This window comes from Drosophila erecta, unplaced genomic scaffold (genome assembly GCF_003286155.1).
Source record: "Drosophila erecta strain 14021-0224.00,06,07 unplaced genomic scaffold, DereRS2 tig00000021-arrow-pilon, whole genome shotgun sequence".
Taxonomy (NCBI): domain Eukaryota; kingdom Metazoa; phylum Arthropoda; class Insecta; order Diptera; family Drosophilidae; genus Drosophila; species Drosophila erecta.
The window spans coordinates 12,003,657-12,022,115 of record NW_020825198.1 but is presented as its reverse complement, the minus strand read 5'-3'; the positions used below and the strand labels follow the sequence as shown (position 1 = coordinate 12,022,115).

The 18,459-nt window shown below is 46.7% G+C and overlaps 3 protein-coding genes across 6 annotated transcripts; 2 read left to right on the top strand and 1 right to left on the bottom strand.

Annotated features, from left to right (window-relative positions):
* The first annotated feature begins 42 nt into the window (after positions 1–42).
* On the top strand, positions 43–3,231 carry LOC6544477 (trichohyalin). The gene is made up of 3 exons (XM_001972402.3): positions 43–64; positions 251–1,598; positions 1,730–3,231. Exons 2-3 carry the CDS (start codon positions 268–270, stop codon positions 3,192–3,194), a joined length of 2,796 nt encoding a protein of 931 aa, XP_001972438.1. The 5' UTR covers positions 43–64; positions 251–267; the 3' UTR covers positions 3,195–3,231.
* A 180-nt stretch (positions 3,232–3,411) lies between these two features.
* On the top strand, positions 3,412–18,452 carry LOC6544450 (phosphatidylinositol 4-phosphate 3-kinase C2 domain-containing subunit beta). 3 transcript variants are annotated; one of them, XM_026977890.1, is made up of 17 exons: positions 3,412–3,535; positions 3,754–3,902; positions 5,125–6,184; positions 6,252–6,304; positions 8,307–9,020; positions 9,079–9,167; positions 9,227–9,860; positions 9,922–10,492; positions 10,553–11,192; positions 11,286–11,531; positions 11,592–12,028; positions 12,094–12,486; positions 12,544–12,744; positions 17,082–17,278; positions 17,342–17,433; positions 17,494–17,643; positions 17,704–18,452. In XM_026977890.1, the coding sequence occupies exons 3-17, from the start codon at positions 5,160–5,162 to the stop codon at positions 17,881–17,883; spliced, it is 5,622 nt and encodes a 1,873-aa protein (XP_026833691.1). In that variant the 5' UTR covers positions 3,412–3,535; positions 3,754–3,902; positions 5,125–5,159; the 3' UTR covers positions 17,884–18,452. The 3 variants fall into 3 exon arrangements, with proteins under 3 accessions (XP_026833691.1, XP_026833690.1, XP_015013190.1); XM_026977889.1 differs by having other exon boundaries at positions 3,413–3,902; XM_015157704.2 differs by lacking the exons at positions 8,307–9,020; positions 9,079–9,167; positions 9,227–9,860; ... (8 more) ...; positions 17,494–17,643; positions 17,704–18,452 and adding an exon at positions 6,806–7,407 and having other exon boundaries at positions 3,415–3,902.
* Positions 12,938–16,413, bottom strand: LOC6544451. 2 transcript variants are annotated; one of them, XM_001972401.3, is made up of 4 exons: positions 16,219–16,413; positions 15,958–16,157; positions 15,143–15,236; positions 12,938–15,007 (listed from the first exon to the last, which is right to left on the bottom strand). In XM_001972401.3, exons 1-4 carry the CDS (start codon positions 16,244–16,246, stop codon positions 13,110–13,112), a joined length of 2,220 nt encoding a protein of 739 aa, XP_001972437.1. In that variant the 5' UTR covers positions 16,247–16,413; the 3' UTR covers positions 12,938–13,109. The 2 variants fall into 2 exon arrangements, with proteins under 2 accessions (XP_001972437.1, XP_026833695.1); XM_026977894.1 differs by having other exon boundaries at positions 12,946–15,007; positions 15,958–16,413.
* Positions 18,453–18,459: the final 7 nt, after the last annotated feature.

Below are 18,459 nucleotides of genomic sequence, written 5' to 3'. Positions count from 1 at the left end.
TTTATTTTAAGATGTCATTGGGATGAAAATTTCCTTCAGAAATGTTATAATCTCTCATGAAGAGGTAAATAGTTAGACTTTAAATTAAACATAATTAAATAAAAAAAAGTATACTTTATGTAATTACAAAATAGTTTAATAAGATATTTAAGGACACCTTTATCCTGTTCGATTATTTTCGTTGCTGTAGACTTTTAAAATTCGTTACTAGGCAACCGTATCGTTCTCATTTTAATAGTCACTTTTTTAGTATTGGTATAATCCACAATGAATTTCAACGACGATCCACTGGCTGAACTGCTCAGCGATAATAGCCTGGATAATGACAACTTCTTTGAGACGCCAGCCGGCGTGGGTCACAAGAAACCAGCAAAATTGGGGAAGCCAAAGGGAAAACTGGAGGATTTGTTTGGGATTCAGGAGGAGACGGAGGCCGACGTGCAGGGTCAGGGAACGGGTGCCAGGAAAGCCACCATCACGCCGAGAATTGTAAAGCAGAAGCCCTCTATCTCACTGGATGATGATCTCGTCGAGGATGATGACTTGGGCTTCGATCCCAAGCGACCCAAGAGTGGCGGCGCCAAGAGGAGCCTCTTCGATGATCTGCTGACCAGCAACGCAGAACCCAAGAAGAACATCTTCGATGATATTCTGGCGGGAGACGCCGTCAAACGTCCGGCTACGAGCAAACCATCAATGTCCCGCCAATCCACGGACACCACCACGGATAACTCGCAGGCGAGGCCCAAAACTTCCACTGGTAGAAGAAGCTCGGCGCAATCGGCCACTATTAATATGAATGCCGATCCGTTGGGTCTGTTTGGGAGGGATACAAATGCTACTGTTTCGGGAATGTCCACTCCCGTTTCCAGAAAACGGGGAACCACGGCGGATTGGTTGGGTCTGGAGCAGGAGCCGGAGCCGGAGCCGGATCAGCGAACCATTACACCCAAGGCGCAGACCCCCAAGGCGCAGCCCTCAAGTGAAAGTCCCTCGAAGAATACAGCTGACATCCTGCGCCTTGCCGACTCCGATGAGAACGATGTGGAGCAGGAGGCAGAAATGCCCGTCGTTCCCGCTCCATCATCCGTCGTCACTGCAGCTACTCAGAATATCCTCATGCTGAGCAATCTCAACCTGGAGAGCAACCATAAATTCAATGCCTTGCAGCAGCAAGAGGCTCAGTTGGTGATCGCCGCCCAAATGAAGAACCAAGAGAGGACTCTATTGGAGATGCAGCGTCGCCAAGAAGATCAGGATCGAAAATTCCAGGCATTAATCCAACAGCAACTGCAGCGACAGCAGCAAATGGAGGAACACATAAAAGGCCAGCAGGAGCGCATCAATATGCACCTTCAGCTGATGATGTCGCAGCCTGTGCATGTCCAGCAAGCGGTTACCGCACCATCGGCCGTTGAGAAACCGGAAACGGAAACGAAGGAGCCCAGCAAGCCGGCCAGTCAGGAACAGGAGCACTTGCTGCTGCTCGAAATAGATGCCAAGCGCAATCTGCTGGAGAAACAGCGACTCGATGAGCTGGTGGCCAACATGAAGGTCAACTATGAGCAGGAGATCGAAATGATCGATACTTCATATAAGTAAGTTTTAACAAGCCGCAGTTATTTGTTTGAAGTCGTATTCCTAAATTATAACCTTTTACTCTGAAAGTAAGGCAGTAATGTATTTTTAGAGACTTTTATTTGATTAAAAATATTTGATTTTATTTCAGAAAGCAAATTAAGGTGCTGGAGGAGCACTTGTCCGTCGTAGAGAAACGACTCAAAGACGAGAACAGCGAGTTACGGCAGTACTACATCGACAAACTGGAGAAGCAGAAGGAGGACTACGTGGAGCAGATCTCTAACCTGCGACAGGATCATGAGGATGAGGTGCGCAAGCTGCGTCAATCCCACGAGCTGGACCTCGAGGGTATTCGTCAGGCCAAGATGGTGGAGTTGTCGGCGGTGCAGGATCATGGAAATTATCTGGAGACACTTCGTCTGGCCTCCAGCAATCTTCAAGAACTTCGCGACGGAATGAGTGACAACCAGGAAAAGGAACGGCAGTTGGAGGCGCGAGAACGTCGCCTGGCCGACCAGGAGAGGCGTTTAAAGATGGACGAGGAGACGGCCGACGAGGAGAAGCGCCGCCTGATGGAACTGGTGAGCACCTTGGAGCTGCAGCTGGGCCGTCTGTCAAAGGACTCCGCCGAGGAGAACTGGCAGCTCCGTCAGCGAATGTCCAGTTTGGAAGCGGAGCGCAAGGCTTTCGAGCGCGAAAAGGAATTCCACCGCGAGCAAATGCAGCGGGATGAGAAGCGTGTGGAGGATCTTAAATCCCTGCAGCTTGCGGAGATGGAACGACTGCACCACGATCTCCAGCAGGAGCGCAATCAACTGGCAGTGGAACGCCAGCAGATGGAACTAAAACAGCAGCTCAATGAGCACGGCGATCCAGACAGGGATCGCCGCGAGCTGGAGGCCCAACTGCAGGTGGCCCGCGAAGCCATTCGGCGGGCGGATGAGGAGCGGGATCGCTGCCACAAGCTGCAGCGCGAAATAGAGCAGCGCAAGCGGCTTCTTCTGGACAAAGAGAACGCCCTGAATCTCAAGGAGGACGAACTGGGCCAAGCCACCGGCGCCTATCGCCTGGCCACCAGTCGCCAACACTTGGCCGAGCAGAAGGCTCGGGAGGCGGACCAGCTGCTCCAGGCCAAGCTCAAAATAATGGCCAAGCGGGCCCAGGAAATCGCCGAAAAGGAGGCCCAGCTGGCCCACGAACGAATGCTAGTGGCGCAGGATCGCATTGCACTGGTCAATCTGAAGAAGCAAATTCTTCGCAGCAGATGTGCCATCTGCAAGATGGGTGCGGAATCGGCGGAAATTGCCCAGCGAAGGGCAAATGGAAATACTGCAGCAGCCACCGATCTTCAACTGCCCCAAATGACGCCCAGTCATGCGGAACTCCTCCTTAAAATGTCCCAGGAACCGGGACAGGTCCAGAGTGACATTGTGGACCGCATGCTGGACGAGAACATCGAAGCCTCCTACCGCAGGATGTACAATGCGCCGCCCAGTAGTTCCCTCGACGATCCAGACTACGGAGCTGGTGGGCTGGACGACGACTCCAAGGTGGCCATGGATCACGGCAGGAACCTGGATCTGGATGAAGCATTTTTGGCGAACTATAAATAACAATTTTCTATAGCACAATGAATGGACTTTTGCAATAGCCGGTCAAAACTAAAATAAATTACTTACTTAATTTCTTTATGTTTTACAATTAATAAAGCTCAAATTGAGAGTTGGGGTAATTAATTGCAACGTTCAAAAGTTAAGTATTAAATAAATTTGAATTGATCGAAAAGTGAAACCCGGCTAAGTGATTCGAACACCTATTCGAAGTAGCTTTGATCGATAGCTGCCGAAAAACAATCGATTCGCGTACCATCACTACTGCTTGTTGCATTCCGTTTTGCGTTATTTCGTGCCGTTCGTGTGTGAAGTTCTTGCGCACAAGATAATTGTTTTTTATTGTAAATTAACCGATTTGTACATAATATGTGATAGTGCAAGAACATCTAAGAAAATACCGTTTTGTTCAGTATTTTGGCGTTTCGTCTGTTCCGTTTTTAGTCACTATTTTCTGTTCGTGTTTATGTGTGCGTGTATGTTCGTTTCGCATGTGTGTGTGTAGGCCTAGGTGTGTAGGAGTATAAAACAACTCCTAAAAACAAAAAAATCATTCGTAAAGTTAAAACCATTTGTTATTCGGCAATTATAACAACAACCGAGGGACACAAGTGAAAATCTCTTTACCGGATGGTCTAAGTCCGTAGCCCCGTCAAGGGAAAACCTGAACCAAAAACAAAAAAGCAGCGGAGGTGACACCTCAAAAACCGAGTAAGTTGGCAATATGCGAATGAGAATCACAAAGCAGAACTCAAGTCTGCATATTAATGACTATCTCCATTATCATTTGCTTTCGCCCTTACCCTGAAATTCGCTGTTTTCAAATTTCACTCTGACGTTCTCTCTGAATGGCCATTCACTTGAGTTCATTTATTGTTTATGAATAGTGTATTTATATTTAGTTGCAATCTATTGATTTACCTTAACCTTTGCCGCAAGAAACCCTCTCTCTTTCTCTCCCCCTAGTTCTCTCTTTCTCGCTTCCTAGCCGGTTCGCATTTTCTTATCTCCCATTCCGTCTCCGTTCGCGACACGGACCCACACGCACACACTAGCACTTTTGTGGGTGTGTTTACATTGAACAGCTGTTTCCTATCTGCATAGCAGAATGGCTTCAAACGGAAAAAATCAAAACGCTTTCTTGTGACTTACATACATACGTACGTTTATATCGCGTTTATATATAATCAGTACTCGCAGCATTCACTCACGCAATTTAATGCCGTCGCTTTTGTTTGTATTTATTTATTTATTTACAATCGCGCACTCAATTGCGCCTTTTTGTGCCACTCTGTTGTATCGCAATCGCAAATTTGGAGCGCTTGGATTTGGTTTCTATGTTTCTATGTGTACAAGTATTTACCACATACTAAAATGTTCCATGTTTTGCTGTTGTCTGTTATGTTCCGAATATGGAAATTTTGCTAATCGTAGTTAATATCATACTTACATTGTACAATAATATCCCTTAAAATATAAAGTTATTTCTCAGTCCGGTCCTGGCTATAAGGAATCCTAAATCTTATCACTTTCTTTCAACTTTAAGTTAGTCTTTTAAAGCGATCAATCTGTTGTCCCCTATTTTCTGAATCATTGGTGTCGCTAATGACTGCTCATTATCTTTCGCCAACCTTCTTTGGAACACTTTTAAAAGCTTCCGATAGGCACCCCCACTCTTTCGCAAGAGGTGTTCCCCCCACCGAATGGTGTCTCACCTGTTCTTCGTCCAGGTACTCATATAGTACCATTGTCATTTACACTGCATAATCACTTTTATCACCGCCTGTTTGTTATCGCAGAGATAAGCGAGCCGAAAAGGCAAACACCTTTGTTCACCACGGGAATAACAAATAGGCATTGAAAGAGAAAATACGAAAATAATTTTAACAAAATTTGGAAATCGCTCACATTTGGTTCTGGTCGCTATTCGCAGCTCAACGGATCGGACGTTTCGAAAACGAGGGGATAATGGCAAATCAAGCGCAGATCGACTACGACAAGCAATTCCAGGATGACCTGGCCAAGGCAACCGCCCTGAGTCTGGAGCAGCAAGCCCTCGATGACTACAGGCGAAGCAAGAAGTACGGCTCTGGGTATCAGCAAAGCTCCTCCCTTGCTAGTCGAGATTACCAGGCGGCGCATCGTAGTCAGAGCGTAAATCAGCCACGACGGCACTCGGAGGTTCATCAGGTGGTCATCAGTCCGGGAAATGTGGAACGATCGCGCACACCGCCGGCTCAGGGGACGGATAACGATCTGATATGCTTCGCAAGTCCAACCAGCAAGCAGCCTGAGAGTAGCAGCCCCTTTGGCAAACTCATCGAAGATCTGCAGCGGATGCAGCCGACCAATCCGCAGTCAGCTCTGGTGCCAATGAGTCCGATTGCGTCGTCTTCGATTCCTCCTCAATACGGTTATCCACCTCACCAGCAACGTCCGACTGCTGTGCAACCCTCACCTTACGGCATGGTGGCAGGAGGAGTTGTGGGTGGACCTGCTTACGGTGACCTGCAGTTGGTGCCCTACCAACCAGCTGCCCAGCAACAGAGGCCACTGAACAGCGAGGAGCTCCAGCGGCTATACAGCATGCCCGCTCAAATGGCCGTGGCTCCAGTGCCGCAACAACACGCTTATATGTACTATCCCGGAGCTGTGGTTACACCATACACGGCTCCCATAGTCCCCGGATCGGCTGCATTTATGCCGCCGCAGTATCCCGCACAGGGATATGGGTTTGGAGGTGCTTACACGCACATGGATTTGCGGCGACCCCAATCTCAACCAGCTCCTCCAGCATCGACTACAAGTCATCACAGCCAACCGTCCAATTATTCCACTTCCTCCTCCGTGGAGGCCAATGGAGTAGCCTTCCAGGCGCGTCGCCAAGCGCCCTCGACTGGCAGTGTAAGCTCCACTAGCCACACCGGAAACAATGGTCATTCCTCCGGCCCACGCAGGGGCAACGATTTGATAGACCTCAATCACGAGGACTAGTATGTATCCACAAACGTTAAAAATGATCACTGTATGTTTTTAACATTCATACATCCTGCCTTGCAGTTCCCGTGTCAGTGTGCTGGAGGCTTTCGATCCCCTGCTAAACGACAATACTGGTAAGCAACCTCAATGTTGTAATTAACATGTAGCTCCCGGTCCTCGTTGAAATTCCCCTACATTTTTCGCACCGTAAACTGAAATTGAAATACAGTCTAAAAAGCTCGTGTGGTGCGATTCTTTGACAGAGCATTCTATTAAGCTACAAATAAAAATGATTGGCCTAATGATCAATTGAGTTGTCAACTCTAGTATAGGGGAATAATAAATTTAATAGAATTGGAAAAAAATTCTGCAAAAGATCTGAATAGAACCAAACACACGATTCTATATTTGTATGGCATTTCCTAATAGGTTTTATTAAACTATTTGACTAAAGTATTTTAGTGAATATTTGCGCTTATTTTAAACAGTTTTTAATCATAAATATCATTATTTGTTTTGCAAAAACTAGTATGTCTAGCTAGATATCCCAGATCATTTGTAAACTTTCCGTAGCAAGTTGTGGCTCGCCTTTAGCTAAAAATTAAACTGAATGTTTTCGTTTCTCTATATTGCAGTGTCGAAAAAGTAATCCATTTTAATTGTCCTCTACTACTATCAGTACTACTACTACCAAAAATGCAATAAAACAACTACTTTACACCCACAACAACTACACCACCTCAAGGGTTTCGGGTCAGTTTGGTTCGTTTCGGAGGCAAAGACAGATTACTGTCCATAACAGCACTTACGTAGAACCACCTACTTACACGAAAGTACTAATGTAATATATATAATGCCCTCATATCGAAATTTGTGCCTTCCGCAATTGCCGGAATAATTTTGAATTCAGCATATACATGTTCAATATGTCGGATAAAACTAGTTCACAATGTTTGGAATTGGTTTTGGTTTGGCATCTGTAACGCTTAAAGGGTAATGAGAACTTCAAAATTTAAAAGAATTTAACGACTGTCATTTAAATGGAAAGTGATGAAATGAGAAGATTTAGTCTCTTCTTTTTTACAACCATGTATTACGAAATGAACACAATGTGATTTGCTGCTACATATATCCATTAATTATATCCACTTATATACAAAAATAAATACATACATACATATGTTTAATTCTATCGTGTACCATTGTGAGAGAACAAATAAATAATTTCTTAAACAAATTGCAGTCTGTTGTTGTTTTATTATTAGTTTAGTCGCTTGCTTCCATTTCCTATTGCAAGATTTTAAATGCACATTCACGCTTTTCTAAATAGTAACTGACAATAGATTCGATAAGCTTTTCGAGCATATGTATGTATTTATTTATGACATTCTGGGGAGATTGGAAAATGAACTAACTCTTTACTATTGTTTGCATTTAAGTCGTTGCACTTTTGTCAAATTACTTGTATGCTCACCATTGCCATTCCCTTTTTTACTGTCAAACAGTTGGAAATACCAAAGGCTTTTAAAATTACGAGGTCTTTAGGCAAATAGCTTTCCCTTTTGTGGCAAATGAAACAGATGTATGGGCACAAGAGGCGACAGATTTAGAATGAATATAAACAAAGCGTTTTAAAAATACACACTTGGGCACAGTGGGTATCCCTTCTGCTCACTTCACATTTAAAATGCATGTAAATATATAAAGCAAGCCATGGATATTAGTGAAAATAATTCATGGGGTTTTGTTATCATATTCGTTTTGTACTTTCGACATGTGCGACATAAACATCTCTTTAAACAAAAATCGAATGGTATTGGTTCCACTGTACTGGCTCAGCGTGGGCGACGAATGACAGCAATCACAATTAGCTTTTAGCGATGGCACTCGCCTCGGATTTGTTAGCGTAGATTTGCGAAGCGTTCTCGCACTGCCAGTGGTGCTAGTCCCACCGATCCACATCGCACTGCTGCGACTTTAGGGGTCGTCCCATTTATTTTTGGCCACACGATGTGATGTGCCCGGATTCTAGCAGTAGTAGGCCTCGGCTCTCGAGCATATTTGCATAACTACTGGCGATATTCTAAGTGGGAACTGGATTTAAACCGGCACTGATCATGCACTCACTACTTGCAGGCAACGACAGCGCCTCTGACAGCACTTCCTACTATGCGGAATACGATCCCTTTGACTTTCTGTACAGCGGAGATGCAGGAACCCAATATTCCGATCCCATGTATGAGGCCGTCAACAGGTGGGACAAAACTGCGGCCACCGTGAGTCCGAGTGTGGGTCTGATCGGTTGGCGTCAAGATTTTCTCAGCCAGCCATCCACATCCTCATCGCACTATGGTGATGTGCCGCCAGAGGAGAGTGTAAAAGTTTCGGCGAATGGATCTGGCAGTATCTCGCCTCCTCCACCGTTGCCACCCAGGAACCAGCAAAGCTATGAACCGAATCAGGCAGCTATGCCTCTCTCCAAGCCTCCTCAGTCTACTGTACTGACGGAAAGCTACACATCCAGCATTCCGGCCAGTGTGGTGCTGGATCGTCGAAAAACTTGTACACGCCTGTACGAATTGATCAGCGACCAGCGCACTGATGACCCCGAACTTCTGGAGTTTTACCACATGGTTAAGGAGGTCAGGGCGCGCTATCCGCACGACGATGCGCCTACCAATGTGGGCCATGTTGTGGCTGCCGAGTTTAATTACCACTACATGATGGACACCAGCATCAAGGTGATTGTGCATCCGGCTCTTAACACGCTCCAACCGCACGTCCAGGCTGCCTCCATGGCCATGGAACAGGTGAAGGGCTATGGAATGCCAGTTACATTCACTTGTGACAGTAAGTATGATTTTAAAATGTTCGATTGTCTCTTTAATGTTTGAATTTTATCCAAAAGTTGACTCGGTTGTGGCACAGGTGGTGGCACAAGCCTTAGCCTCGCTGGAGGGACAGGTTAAGGGTACCGTCACAGATTACGCCGTCAAGGTGGGTACATAGATCGAAGATTTTTGCATACCTAAAGTTGAAATATTTTTTCTCCACAGCCCATTGGTCTTCTTGAGTGGCTTGCACCCACCTCGAAACTAAGCCAGCTGGAGTGCGTCCACAATAGCTTTCAATTGGAGAAGGACGTACATTTGGGCCTGTGCCTCAGTACGGCGGCAAACATGCAGGCTATTGCACGAACAGAGCGGGATGATGAGCACGATGCGGATTTGCTGCCGGAGCATCTTCTTCCTAACGAGGTGGTGCCTATTGTGACCTACGACAACATGATGATACTCATTGAAACGCTCGAGATGGAGATTGACAAACTGGAATCCGCGGCAGAAGGAGTGCCCGGCCGGAGTGTCGTGAGCTGCTCCGGAGTTGTCCAAGCAGTGAAGGCCATATGCGCTCTGCTCGGCTCAATCGACACAATGGAAATAGCTCGATGTGTTACCGATCTGAAACGCATTTGCGAGATGGAGCAAAATAAGTTCTCGACGGGTGCTAGTAACCCAGAGATTGTCAGTGACTACGGTGATTATGCTCAAGTTGTACTCCGCCCGCGCTCCATGTTGCAGCAGATCAAGGTCAAGTGCAATGAGCTGCGAGACGCAGTGCAAGAGCTGGTTGAGCTGTACGCGAATGTTTTCCGGGTGGCATTCTCCGTGAAGACTCCCGATTACTCAACAAGTAAGAGTGCTGGTGGGAAACTGATGATCCTTGTTTACTAAACCTATGCGTACTTTTATAGCACCCATACCCATTTCCTGCGTGTCCAAACCAATAGTGGTTTGCATAAGCTGCTTGCACAGGCCGCTGCCGAATTGGAAGTTCGACGATTACTCACTGTGCGTTCAAATTGTTTATGGAACGCGCCTGCTGTCGAAGCCGAATGTGCTGACCTGCTCCAACGATACAAGCGGAGGCCTGTTTCCGCGCCTTAACTTCAGTGCCTGGTTAACTTTCGATCAGCATCCTATCTGCACTCTGCCCAGGGAGGCCCGCCTTACGTTCGTCTTGTATGGTAAACAGGCGGCCAGCGAAGGTGAGCCCAACGCCGAACAGAATGGAGAAAGGCGTCAGGTGACCACAGAACTGGGTTGGTGCTCGATCCAGCTGTTTGACTTTAAGCGAGTGATGATCTGCGGTCCCTACTTACTGTCCTTATGGCCCCCAACGACGGACAAAATGCTTGGACCAGCTCCGGCGCGGGGCTGTCATCCGCAACCCGACTTTTGCCCTGTTCTGAGCATTGAGGTACCTCCGTATGGAGGCCGCATAGAGTTTCCTGAGCACCAGGAGGTGCCAAAACCTGCACCGCAGTTAGTATAGCATATATACAAATTGTTTATAATAGTTCTGACAAAAGTTCTCCTCGCCAGCTACGATTTTGCCTCTCTGGATGCCAATCTTCAAGAAGAGCTGCTGGACACTGCAGAGCTGGGCTACACCGGAGCTACAGAGCGACGTGAAGTGTTCTGGGAGAAACGGCTCTACCTGCAAAACTATCCCAATGCCCTGCCAAAGGTTCTTCATGCCGCCCACAGTTGGGATTACGCCAATTTGATAGATTTGCATGCGCTTCTTCACTCCTGGGCGCCGCTCTCGCCCCTGCAGTCTCTGGAGTTACTGCTGCCCCGATATCCGGATGCTAAGGTTCGCGAGAAAGCCGTGGAGTGGATCTCTAAGATGCCCAACGACCAGCTCGTGGACTTTCTGCCCCAATTAGTGCAAAGCTTAAAACATGACACTTATGAAGGTTCGGCCATGGCTCGATTCTTGCTGTCCAAGTGCCTGGAGTCGCCGCGCTTTGCTCATCACATGTATTGGCTGATTGTGCACAGTCTGCCTGACGATCCCCACAACTCTATTGGAGCAGCGATGGTGGATCAGGAGTATGACGAGTCCCAGGTTACTCAGGTCCGTTACTACCGCCGGAACAAAATGATGCTGCGAGCTTTAATGGCTATTTGCGGCGAGAAGATGCTACAGCGATTTATGTACCAGCATCGAATGTGTCAGGTAATAAACTTCCTAAAATATTGAAGAACAAATTAAGAATTAACTTATAAGATTTCTGCTTATGATTATTAATTATATGTCTTGCTTTTACAGAAACTGACCACTATTGCGGAGTCGGTCAAAGAAGCTAAGGAGTCGATGCGCCAAAAAAGCCTAGCCGCAGGCATGGACGAGGTGCACCAAGACTTGTTGGAGAAGCCCACTTGCCTGCCACTGGGACCAGAATTGGAGGTCACTGGAGTGAGTGTGCGCAACTGTAGCTACTTTAACTCCAACACGCTGCCGCTGAAGATCAACTTCGTGGGACCTGATGCCGAGTCTTTACCGGCTATCTTTAAAGTAATGGTTCATCTACTAATAATATGTATAATTGATGTTTATAACTCTAACCTTTTCCAGTGCGGTGATGACTTGCAGCAGGATCAGTTGACCATACAGCTAATTAGGATTATGAACAAAATGTGGTTGGCCGAACGCTTGGACCTGAAGATGGTCACCTTTAATTGTGTGCCTACGGGATACAAGAGCGGCATGATTGAGCTGGTTAACGAGGCGGAAACGTTGAGAAAAATTCAAGTAGAGTGCGGTCTGACGGGCTCCTTCAAGGATCGTCCCATTGCCGAGTGGTTAGGCAAGCAGAACCCCAGTCCACTCGAGTACCAGAGTGCGGTGCGAAACTTTACGCTATCCTGTGCTGGATACAGTGTGGCCACGTATGTGCTAGGCATCTGCGATCGGCACAATGACAACATCATGTTAAAGACTTCGGGTCACTTGTTTCACATTGACTTTGGCAAGTTTCTAGGCGACGCCCAGATGTTTGGAAACTTCAAGAGGTATTGAAATTGATGGTATTTTCAGTTGTAATGGACTTATACATATTATTTTTGTTCTCCCGCAGGGATCGCACCCCATTTGTCCTAACTTCCGACATGGCTTATGTCATAAACGGCGGGGACAAGCCTTCCACTGACTTTCACTATTTTGTGGACCTATGTTGTCGAGCCTTCAATATTGTGCGGAAAAATGCCGATCTGCTTCTGCACACCCTGGCCCACATGGCTACAGCAGGCATGCCGGGAGTTAACTCAAATGCTGTGCAATATGTGCGTCGCGCCCTATTGCCTTCACAATCAAATCCCGAGGCGGCAGCCACGTTTGCCAAGATGATCCAATCCTCGTTGAAAAGCTGGTTCACACAATTCAATTTCTTCCTGCACAATCTGGCCCAGATGCGATTCACGCCAGATGAGGGATCAGGAGAGTTGCTGTCGTTCGTGCCACGAAAATATACGTACGTTTCTGTACCCCTAAGTTAATCACTTTTACCTACAAATGTTTCCAATCTCAGAATGCAGCAGGATGGTCGCTTGAAGATTGTGAAGGTGGTGTGTTTCCAGAAGCACTACAGCATGGAAAAGTTCTACATGTATATTCTGGAGGTGACGCGACACGGACAGCCCGATCCGACACATTTGTTCCGGTCATATCGCGAATTCACCGAGTTCCATCAGAAGTTATGCATGCACTTCCCACTGGTTAAACTGCATAGGTAAGTGTTTGTTTAAACATTACAAGTAGTGTTATTCTTTTGATTCGGTTTCAAAGCAAGAGATAGTGATAACGTGCTGACTTGTCCATATCAGCTGCATTATCTAGACATTAAATAATGGCCAAAAATGTGATTCGTTATTGATTAACTAATCATTAGAGAGTTTGAACACATTTATAAAAGGCGGCATTTTATCTTCAATGGATTTCCTGCTATTACTTTATTTTATGTAGTCAACATGATATGGCAATTTTTCAGTGAAATTTATGTACATAAATAGGTCATAGCCATTTGGCCAAATTTAACACATAGAATACTGTATTTACTAAGGAAGTCAAGACTTGCGGCAGTTTCCGGTTTTCGGACTAGGCGTCGGTATGGTTTCTAATAGCGTTTGTCCTAAGTGTCGCAGTCATGGAGCGATGTTGGCTGATAGCTCGTCCAAAGCCATCATCGTCATCACTGTCTTCCTGGGAGACCTGGGATCCGAATAGGATGGGCAGTCCAGTATTGCTTGGCTCAAAGATGATGGAACGCTGCATGGGAGTGGGCTGATGCAACGGCTCATCCTCTTGAGACTCCTCTCCTGACGTTACCACCTCGGCGGACTGGTAGTACTGGAGATTATCCACATCAAAGCGGACTTTCAGCGCTTTCGGATCACGTTTGGCAGGTACTGGAGCTGATCGGGCTCCTTCCTCCCCGTCGGTATCACTGGAACTGGAGCTGGGCAGCTCTTCAGGTTGATAGCACGCAAGGGGAGAAGTACTACCACGAACATTGAGGGATCTGGCTGATTTGTTGGACCTGGGCGCGGGCTGAGGAGCTTGACGCTCTGATGGCACCACCACAGCCATTTCTTGGCACAAGGCCTCAAAATTGTGGATTTCATTGCTCTGGTTAACTGGAGAACCGTTTATCTCCACCTCATTAACGTCCAGATCCGCATATAGATCCTCAATGCTGTTGACATAATTGGATTTCTTGGACCTTTGTTCCATTACCTCGGTGTAGTCGGGCAATTTCTGGCCGCTCTTTGCGTTTTCCAGCCGCATCAGGGATTCGTAGTCTGGCAGGTAGGGCAGACCAGGATCGTAGGGCGGTGGTTCTATAATGGGAGCTGGCGGCTCAGGCTCAAAGATATCCATTCTCTGCTCTATAAGCTCAAGTTGATTGAACAGACCCTCCACCTGTTCCACATTGTCCAGTCTGACGGTAGCCTCACTTAGCGTCGTCTCCACAGTGGGCACTTGCTCTAAGCTATGCGGATGCAGCGACCAATTGGGTTCTGGCACTTCCAACACGGCGTCTAGGTTGGCAAAGTTCTCCCAGTCCTCGTCGATGCTCTTGCCAAATCCTGGTGGACTACTGGCCGCCGGCAGCCGCAGCTGATCCAAATCCAGGATGTCGGCTTCATTCATCACGAATGACGAACGTATCCGCACGAAATCACTGTCCTGCTCACCTTGCGGTAGTTCTAGGTTTTCGAATAAGCCATCTTGAAAGGTCTGTGTGCTAGGAGTCGCTTCCGCCGCGGGACTTCCTGCTATGATTTCCACGACAAATGGTGAGTCTGTAGGGCTGGATCCGCCGAAGGGATCATTTGGTGCTTGCGGTTCCTCCTTCGATTCCGGTTCTTCCTTGGGTATTGCTCCCCTGTGGACAACAGCTGTCACTGACATAGCTCCTCCCGTACCATCATCTGGAGTCTGTAACTCCGGAACGGGATCCTCTGGAGTGAGAATTTCCGGTACATCATCCACTGGCTCGAACTTCACATAGCGGCCACTGTGCTTGATCCGTAGCTGTGTTGGTCTAGTGACCGCAGTCATTGGTTTTACACTGAACAATTCGTACTTCTCAGCGAAGTGGTCGAAATTTGGCATTCCCAACTCGTTGGGAGGCTCGGCAATTGCCTCCACAGACGCTGCTGACCCCGAATGGTTGGATGTGGCGGCTGGAGGAATTGCCGCTCTCGTGGTCCTGGGAGGTGGAGTAACCAAGGATTCTGGTATCTTAGGTAGGGAAACTACAGCGGCAGTTTCAGCTAGTACTTGTGATTGTACTGGCGGAGAAGGTGGCTTGCGGGTAGGTGGAGCGGTGTAGAACTCATAGTGCTCACTGTGCACCTCTTTTCGTTGATGGCGTAGGGCCTCCGACCTCTCTCGATAGGAAACTGGTGATTCATTCGAGCTTTTCGGCTCCCTTGGGCTGGCACCACATACTTGCAGATTCGGAACACTTCCACTGATGAAGTTGTTTCCTAGGATGGGATAGGGTAGAATTTTGTTTTTAAAATGGCTTCGTAAGTGAATGGTCGTCAAAACATTCAATATCGCTCCAGTTAAAGTATTTCGACTGTAGTTTCAATTGAATGGTTTCCGTTTGCTATCTTCACCTGTCGTTGTTGATGCCGATGGCCATGGGCTTTCGAATTCTTCGAGATTGCGACGTCGGAACACTCCATGGACAGCGGTATCGGTGCCGTTTACCTGGTGAATTACACGAATTGCACTTTAGGCTATTACGATATTCTGAATTGTATTAGCATGGTGCCCATCAGCTGTGGATTCAGCTGCTTGGACTGATCACCTGCATGCGTCACCAGTGGAAGTTCTAAGTGGTTTACACATGGCCACAGGCACGCCAGCTCAGGCGACTATTAAACACGTCCATGTGATAAGGGGAGATTTCCACTTTTGCTTTAGTTTCAGTGAATGTCTAGACCCTCCCAGTATTAGCATGGATAATGCTTATAAGAAGTTCGATGCTAAGGCGCCCTACCTCTGTTCCTATAGGATTTTAAATTGTATTTTAAATTCTGCTCGTTGCGCACCATTAAATGGTTCCATTCAACCGTTTTCCTCGTTCATATGCACATATATTCCCAGAATTTGAATGAAGAACCCCGTTCTACCTGAGATCCAACTAAGTGAAAGCCTGCGATTTGCATTCCTCACGCCCCCATCGCTATCTCCAATCCCCAACTTACACACTCTCTGAAATCATACAGACGCAACACCTGCGACTGTTTGTATTCGTATGTGCCCTGCCTTATCAGAGCCACTCGCCACAGAGCTGGATCGCTGTGTGCCGTAAATACAGGCATATGAATATGGTATGTGTATAGCCCGTTGTGGAGGTATCGGTACCACATTAACCTTTATTAACTGCGTGCATCGGGTGTTAAGTTCTTTTGATTTGCATACGCACCTGGGATTCGAAAGCTGCGTAACGTGGCGGCGGTTGCTGCTGCTGATTCCGCTGATTCTGCTGTTGCCGCTGCACCTGCGATCGCTCGAAAGTCAGCCGCCGCCGGAAGCCAAAGAACTTGATTCCCAGCAGGGCGAATATCAGTCCCATGAGCAACATGGCCGAGGCGAGCAGTGGGCCGACCACAACGGCCTGTTGACCTGCAGGGAACGAGGGGATGGTATAAAGTAAAAGGCGGGCATCCCTTTGCCGGCCACCTACCTTGGCCCACATTTTTCAGCTGGGCCATGTCGTTTTGTCTCACCAGCAAATCTGTTGGCTCGGCATTCTGGATAAAGTCGTTGGTTGGCACAGTCGCCCTTTGTTTTTGGCCAAAAATATAATGAAACTTCACCACGTCGCTAGTCGGACCGCTCTCGGCTCCGCTCCCCAGCTCGCTCGTCGACTGATTGAGCGCTGACGTTGGCGCTACCGCTTTTGGCAGCGTAGTCGCCGCTTATCGGAGCGATTCGGCCCGATATCGTTTACTCGGGCCGCTCTTCATTCACCCGCTATATGGGGTCTGCTGCTCTTGGGCTCTCGGACGCTCGGGCTCTCCGGTTCGCGGATTCTCCGATTTGGTGGAATCAGTTCGCTTCATTCGTCGATTTATCAGCTATTAGCGGTGTTACCTCAGCGACATGGTCTTCGGGGGCTACGCGCTGCCAGCAGTGATAAGCAATCGCGAATTTGTCCTATGATTTGTGAACGCACCTTGACAAACCACTGACTATGTAAACACCATGAAATGTAATAATAGTTGGCCCATTAACAGCTGCAGAACCGTATCTTGGGCGATAAAACGCGCCTTGTTATTAGGTATAATCTGATATTGTAAACAATTAATTATGGGCTTCGATTATAAAAGCAAGCTGTCTGTCTTTTGTATTGATTACAGCGGATCAAATCCGAATTGTTTATAGTGTAAGCAACAGCTTTGGGATCACAGATTTGCTTATAATTTGGTAATCAAATCCGAATTGTTTATAATGTAAGCAACAGTTTTGGGATATCATCATTTGCTTATGATTTGGTAATCGTAAGGTTACTAACGTTTTAATTCGAATGTTGTCAATTTATTTAAGTCTCCCGGCTGGCGTGCATGTGGGGCGTTCCAACATCAAATCTGTGGCAGAAAAACGACTACCTCTTATACAGCGATTTTTGAAATCGTTGTTCGATGCGTCCGAGGAAATAGCCCATTCCGAGCTCGTTTACACATTCTTCCATCCGCTGCTGCGCGATCAGCAGGAAGCCAAGCTGGAGATGCAGAAGATAAAGGGTAAATTTCGATGTACAACTTCCCAATTGAATTGCACTCTAAATGAATATATGGATTTTGCAGAGGTGAAGCGACAACCGTCGCGGGATAATCCTAACGAGATTGGCCAAATACGACTATCGCTGCAATATCAACGCGGCGTACTTACTGTGATGGTGGGTGGCTTAAGATAAACCTGTTTTGATCAATACTAATGGAGGATATATGCATTGCAGATACACCACGCCAAAGGACTGCCCATGTTACAGGGCGGTCAGGAGCCCAACACTTATGTGAAGTGCTACCTAAAACCGGATCCCAAAAAGGAGACCAAACGCAAGACCAAAGTGGTGCGCAAGACCTGTGTGCCCAGTTTCATGGAAACGGTAAGAAGAAGAACTCATCTTCCCGGAATATCGCTCTAATTCATATATATTTCCTTGTAGTTGGAGTACCGAATGCCACTGAATATTATTCAAGAGCGCCGCCTTCAGGTTACGGTTTGGTCGCACGACACGCTGCAGGAAAACGAGCTCCTTGGAGGCTTCGAGTTGGATCTATCGAAGCACGATCTGCGGCAAGAGCTCGTCGACTGGCATCGTCTGGGCTCGGTGCCCAGGAACTGACCAGATCCGAGGGAAGAGCTCTGAACCCCTTGGGACACCCTGCCTACCGACAATCAGGCCTAGGATAATGCAATACTAATATATGTTTGTGCCTGTCTTCTTTCGATCGCAATAATACTTACGTACTCAAAGTGATTGTACATTCCATATACCAATATTATAAATAACTTAACTAACAGTAGTAGTATTATTTCGTAAAATGTGTGCCTCAGATGTAAATATTTTATAACGACCACAAAAAACATTCTTTGGACATCTAATTGTAATTATAACTATAAAGTATAACTTTGCACATGCTTCCTCTATTTACATTTGGATTTGAATCGTATAACATTAAAAATCAATCAATTTTATTGTGCACCTTGGGAATGCAGAAAATGAAATATATTGGTAGTTGTCAGTTTGAATCATTCTGTTGTCGGCACCTGGTAAATGTTCTTTTGAAGTGGTTAAACAAAAGTTCAGTATTATGGCTATTATTCTATTAGAGATTATTAAAAACCCTCTAAGTCGCTGTACTGTAATATCTAAAATTATAAATTGCACGAAGAATATATCATTACCTACTTTTTCTAC

Excerpts from the sequence above, each read along its gene's own strand:
- LOC6544477 (XM_001972402.3), top strand. The coding sequence starts at position 268 with ATGAATTTCAACGACGATCCACTGGCTGAACTGCTCAGCGATAATAGC. Across the intron at positions 1,599-1,729 it reads ATGATCGATACTTCATATAA|AAAGCAAATTAAGGTGCTGG; the intron begins GTAAGTTTTAAC and ends ATTTTATTTCAG.
- LOC6544451 (XM_026977894.1), bottom strand. The coding sequence starts at position 16,230 with ATGTGGGCCAAGGTAGGTGGCCGGCAAAGGGATGCCCGCCTTTTACTT. Across the intron at positions 15,237-15,957 it reads ACGCAGCTTTCGAATCCCAG|GTAAACGGCACCGATACCGC; the intron begins GTGCGTATGCAA and ends GTAATTCACCAG. Across the intron at positions 15,008-15,142 it reads ATCGGCATCAACAACGACAG|GAAACAACTTCATCAGTGGA; the intron begins GTGAAGATAGCA and ends ATCCCATCCTAG.
- LOC6544450 (XM_026977890.1), top strand. The coding sequence starts at position 5,160 with ATGGCAAATCAAGCGCAGATCGACTACGACAAGCAATTCCAGGATGAC. Across the intron at positions 9,021-9,078 it reads AGTTACATTCACTTGTGACA|TTGACTCGGTTGTGGCACAG; the intron begins GTAAGTATGATT and ends TTTATCCAAAAG. Across the intron at positions 11,193-11,285 it reads ACCAGCATCGAATGTGTCAG|AAACTGACCACTATTGCGGA; the intron begins GTAATAAACTTC and ends TTGCTTTTACAG.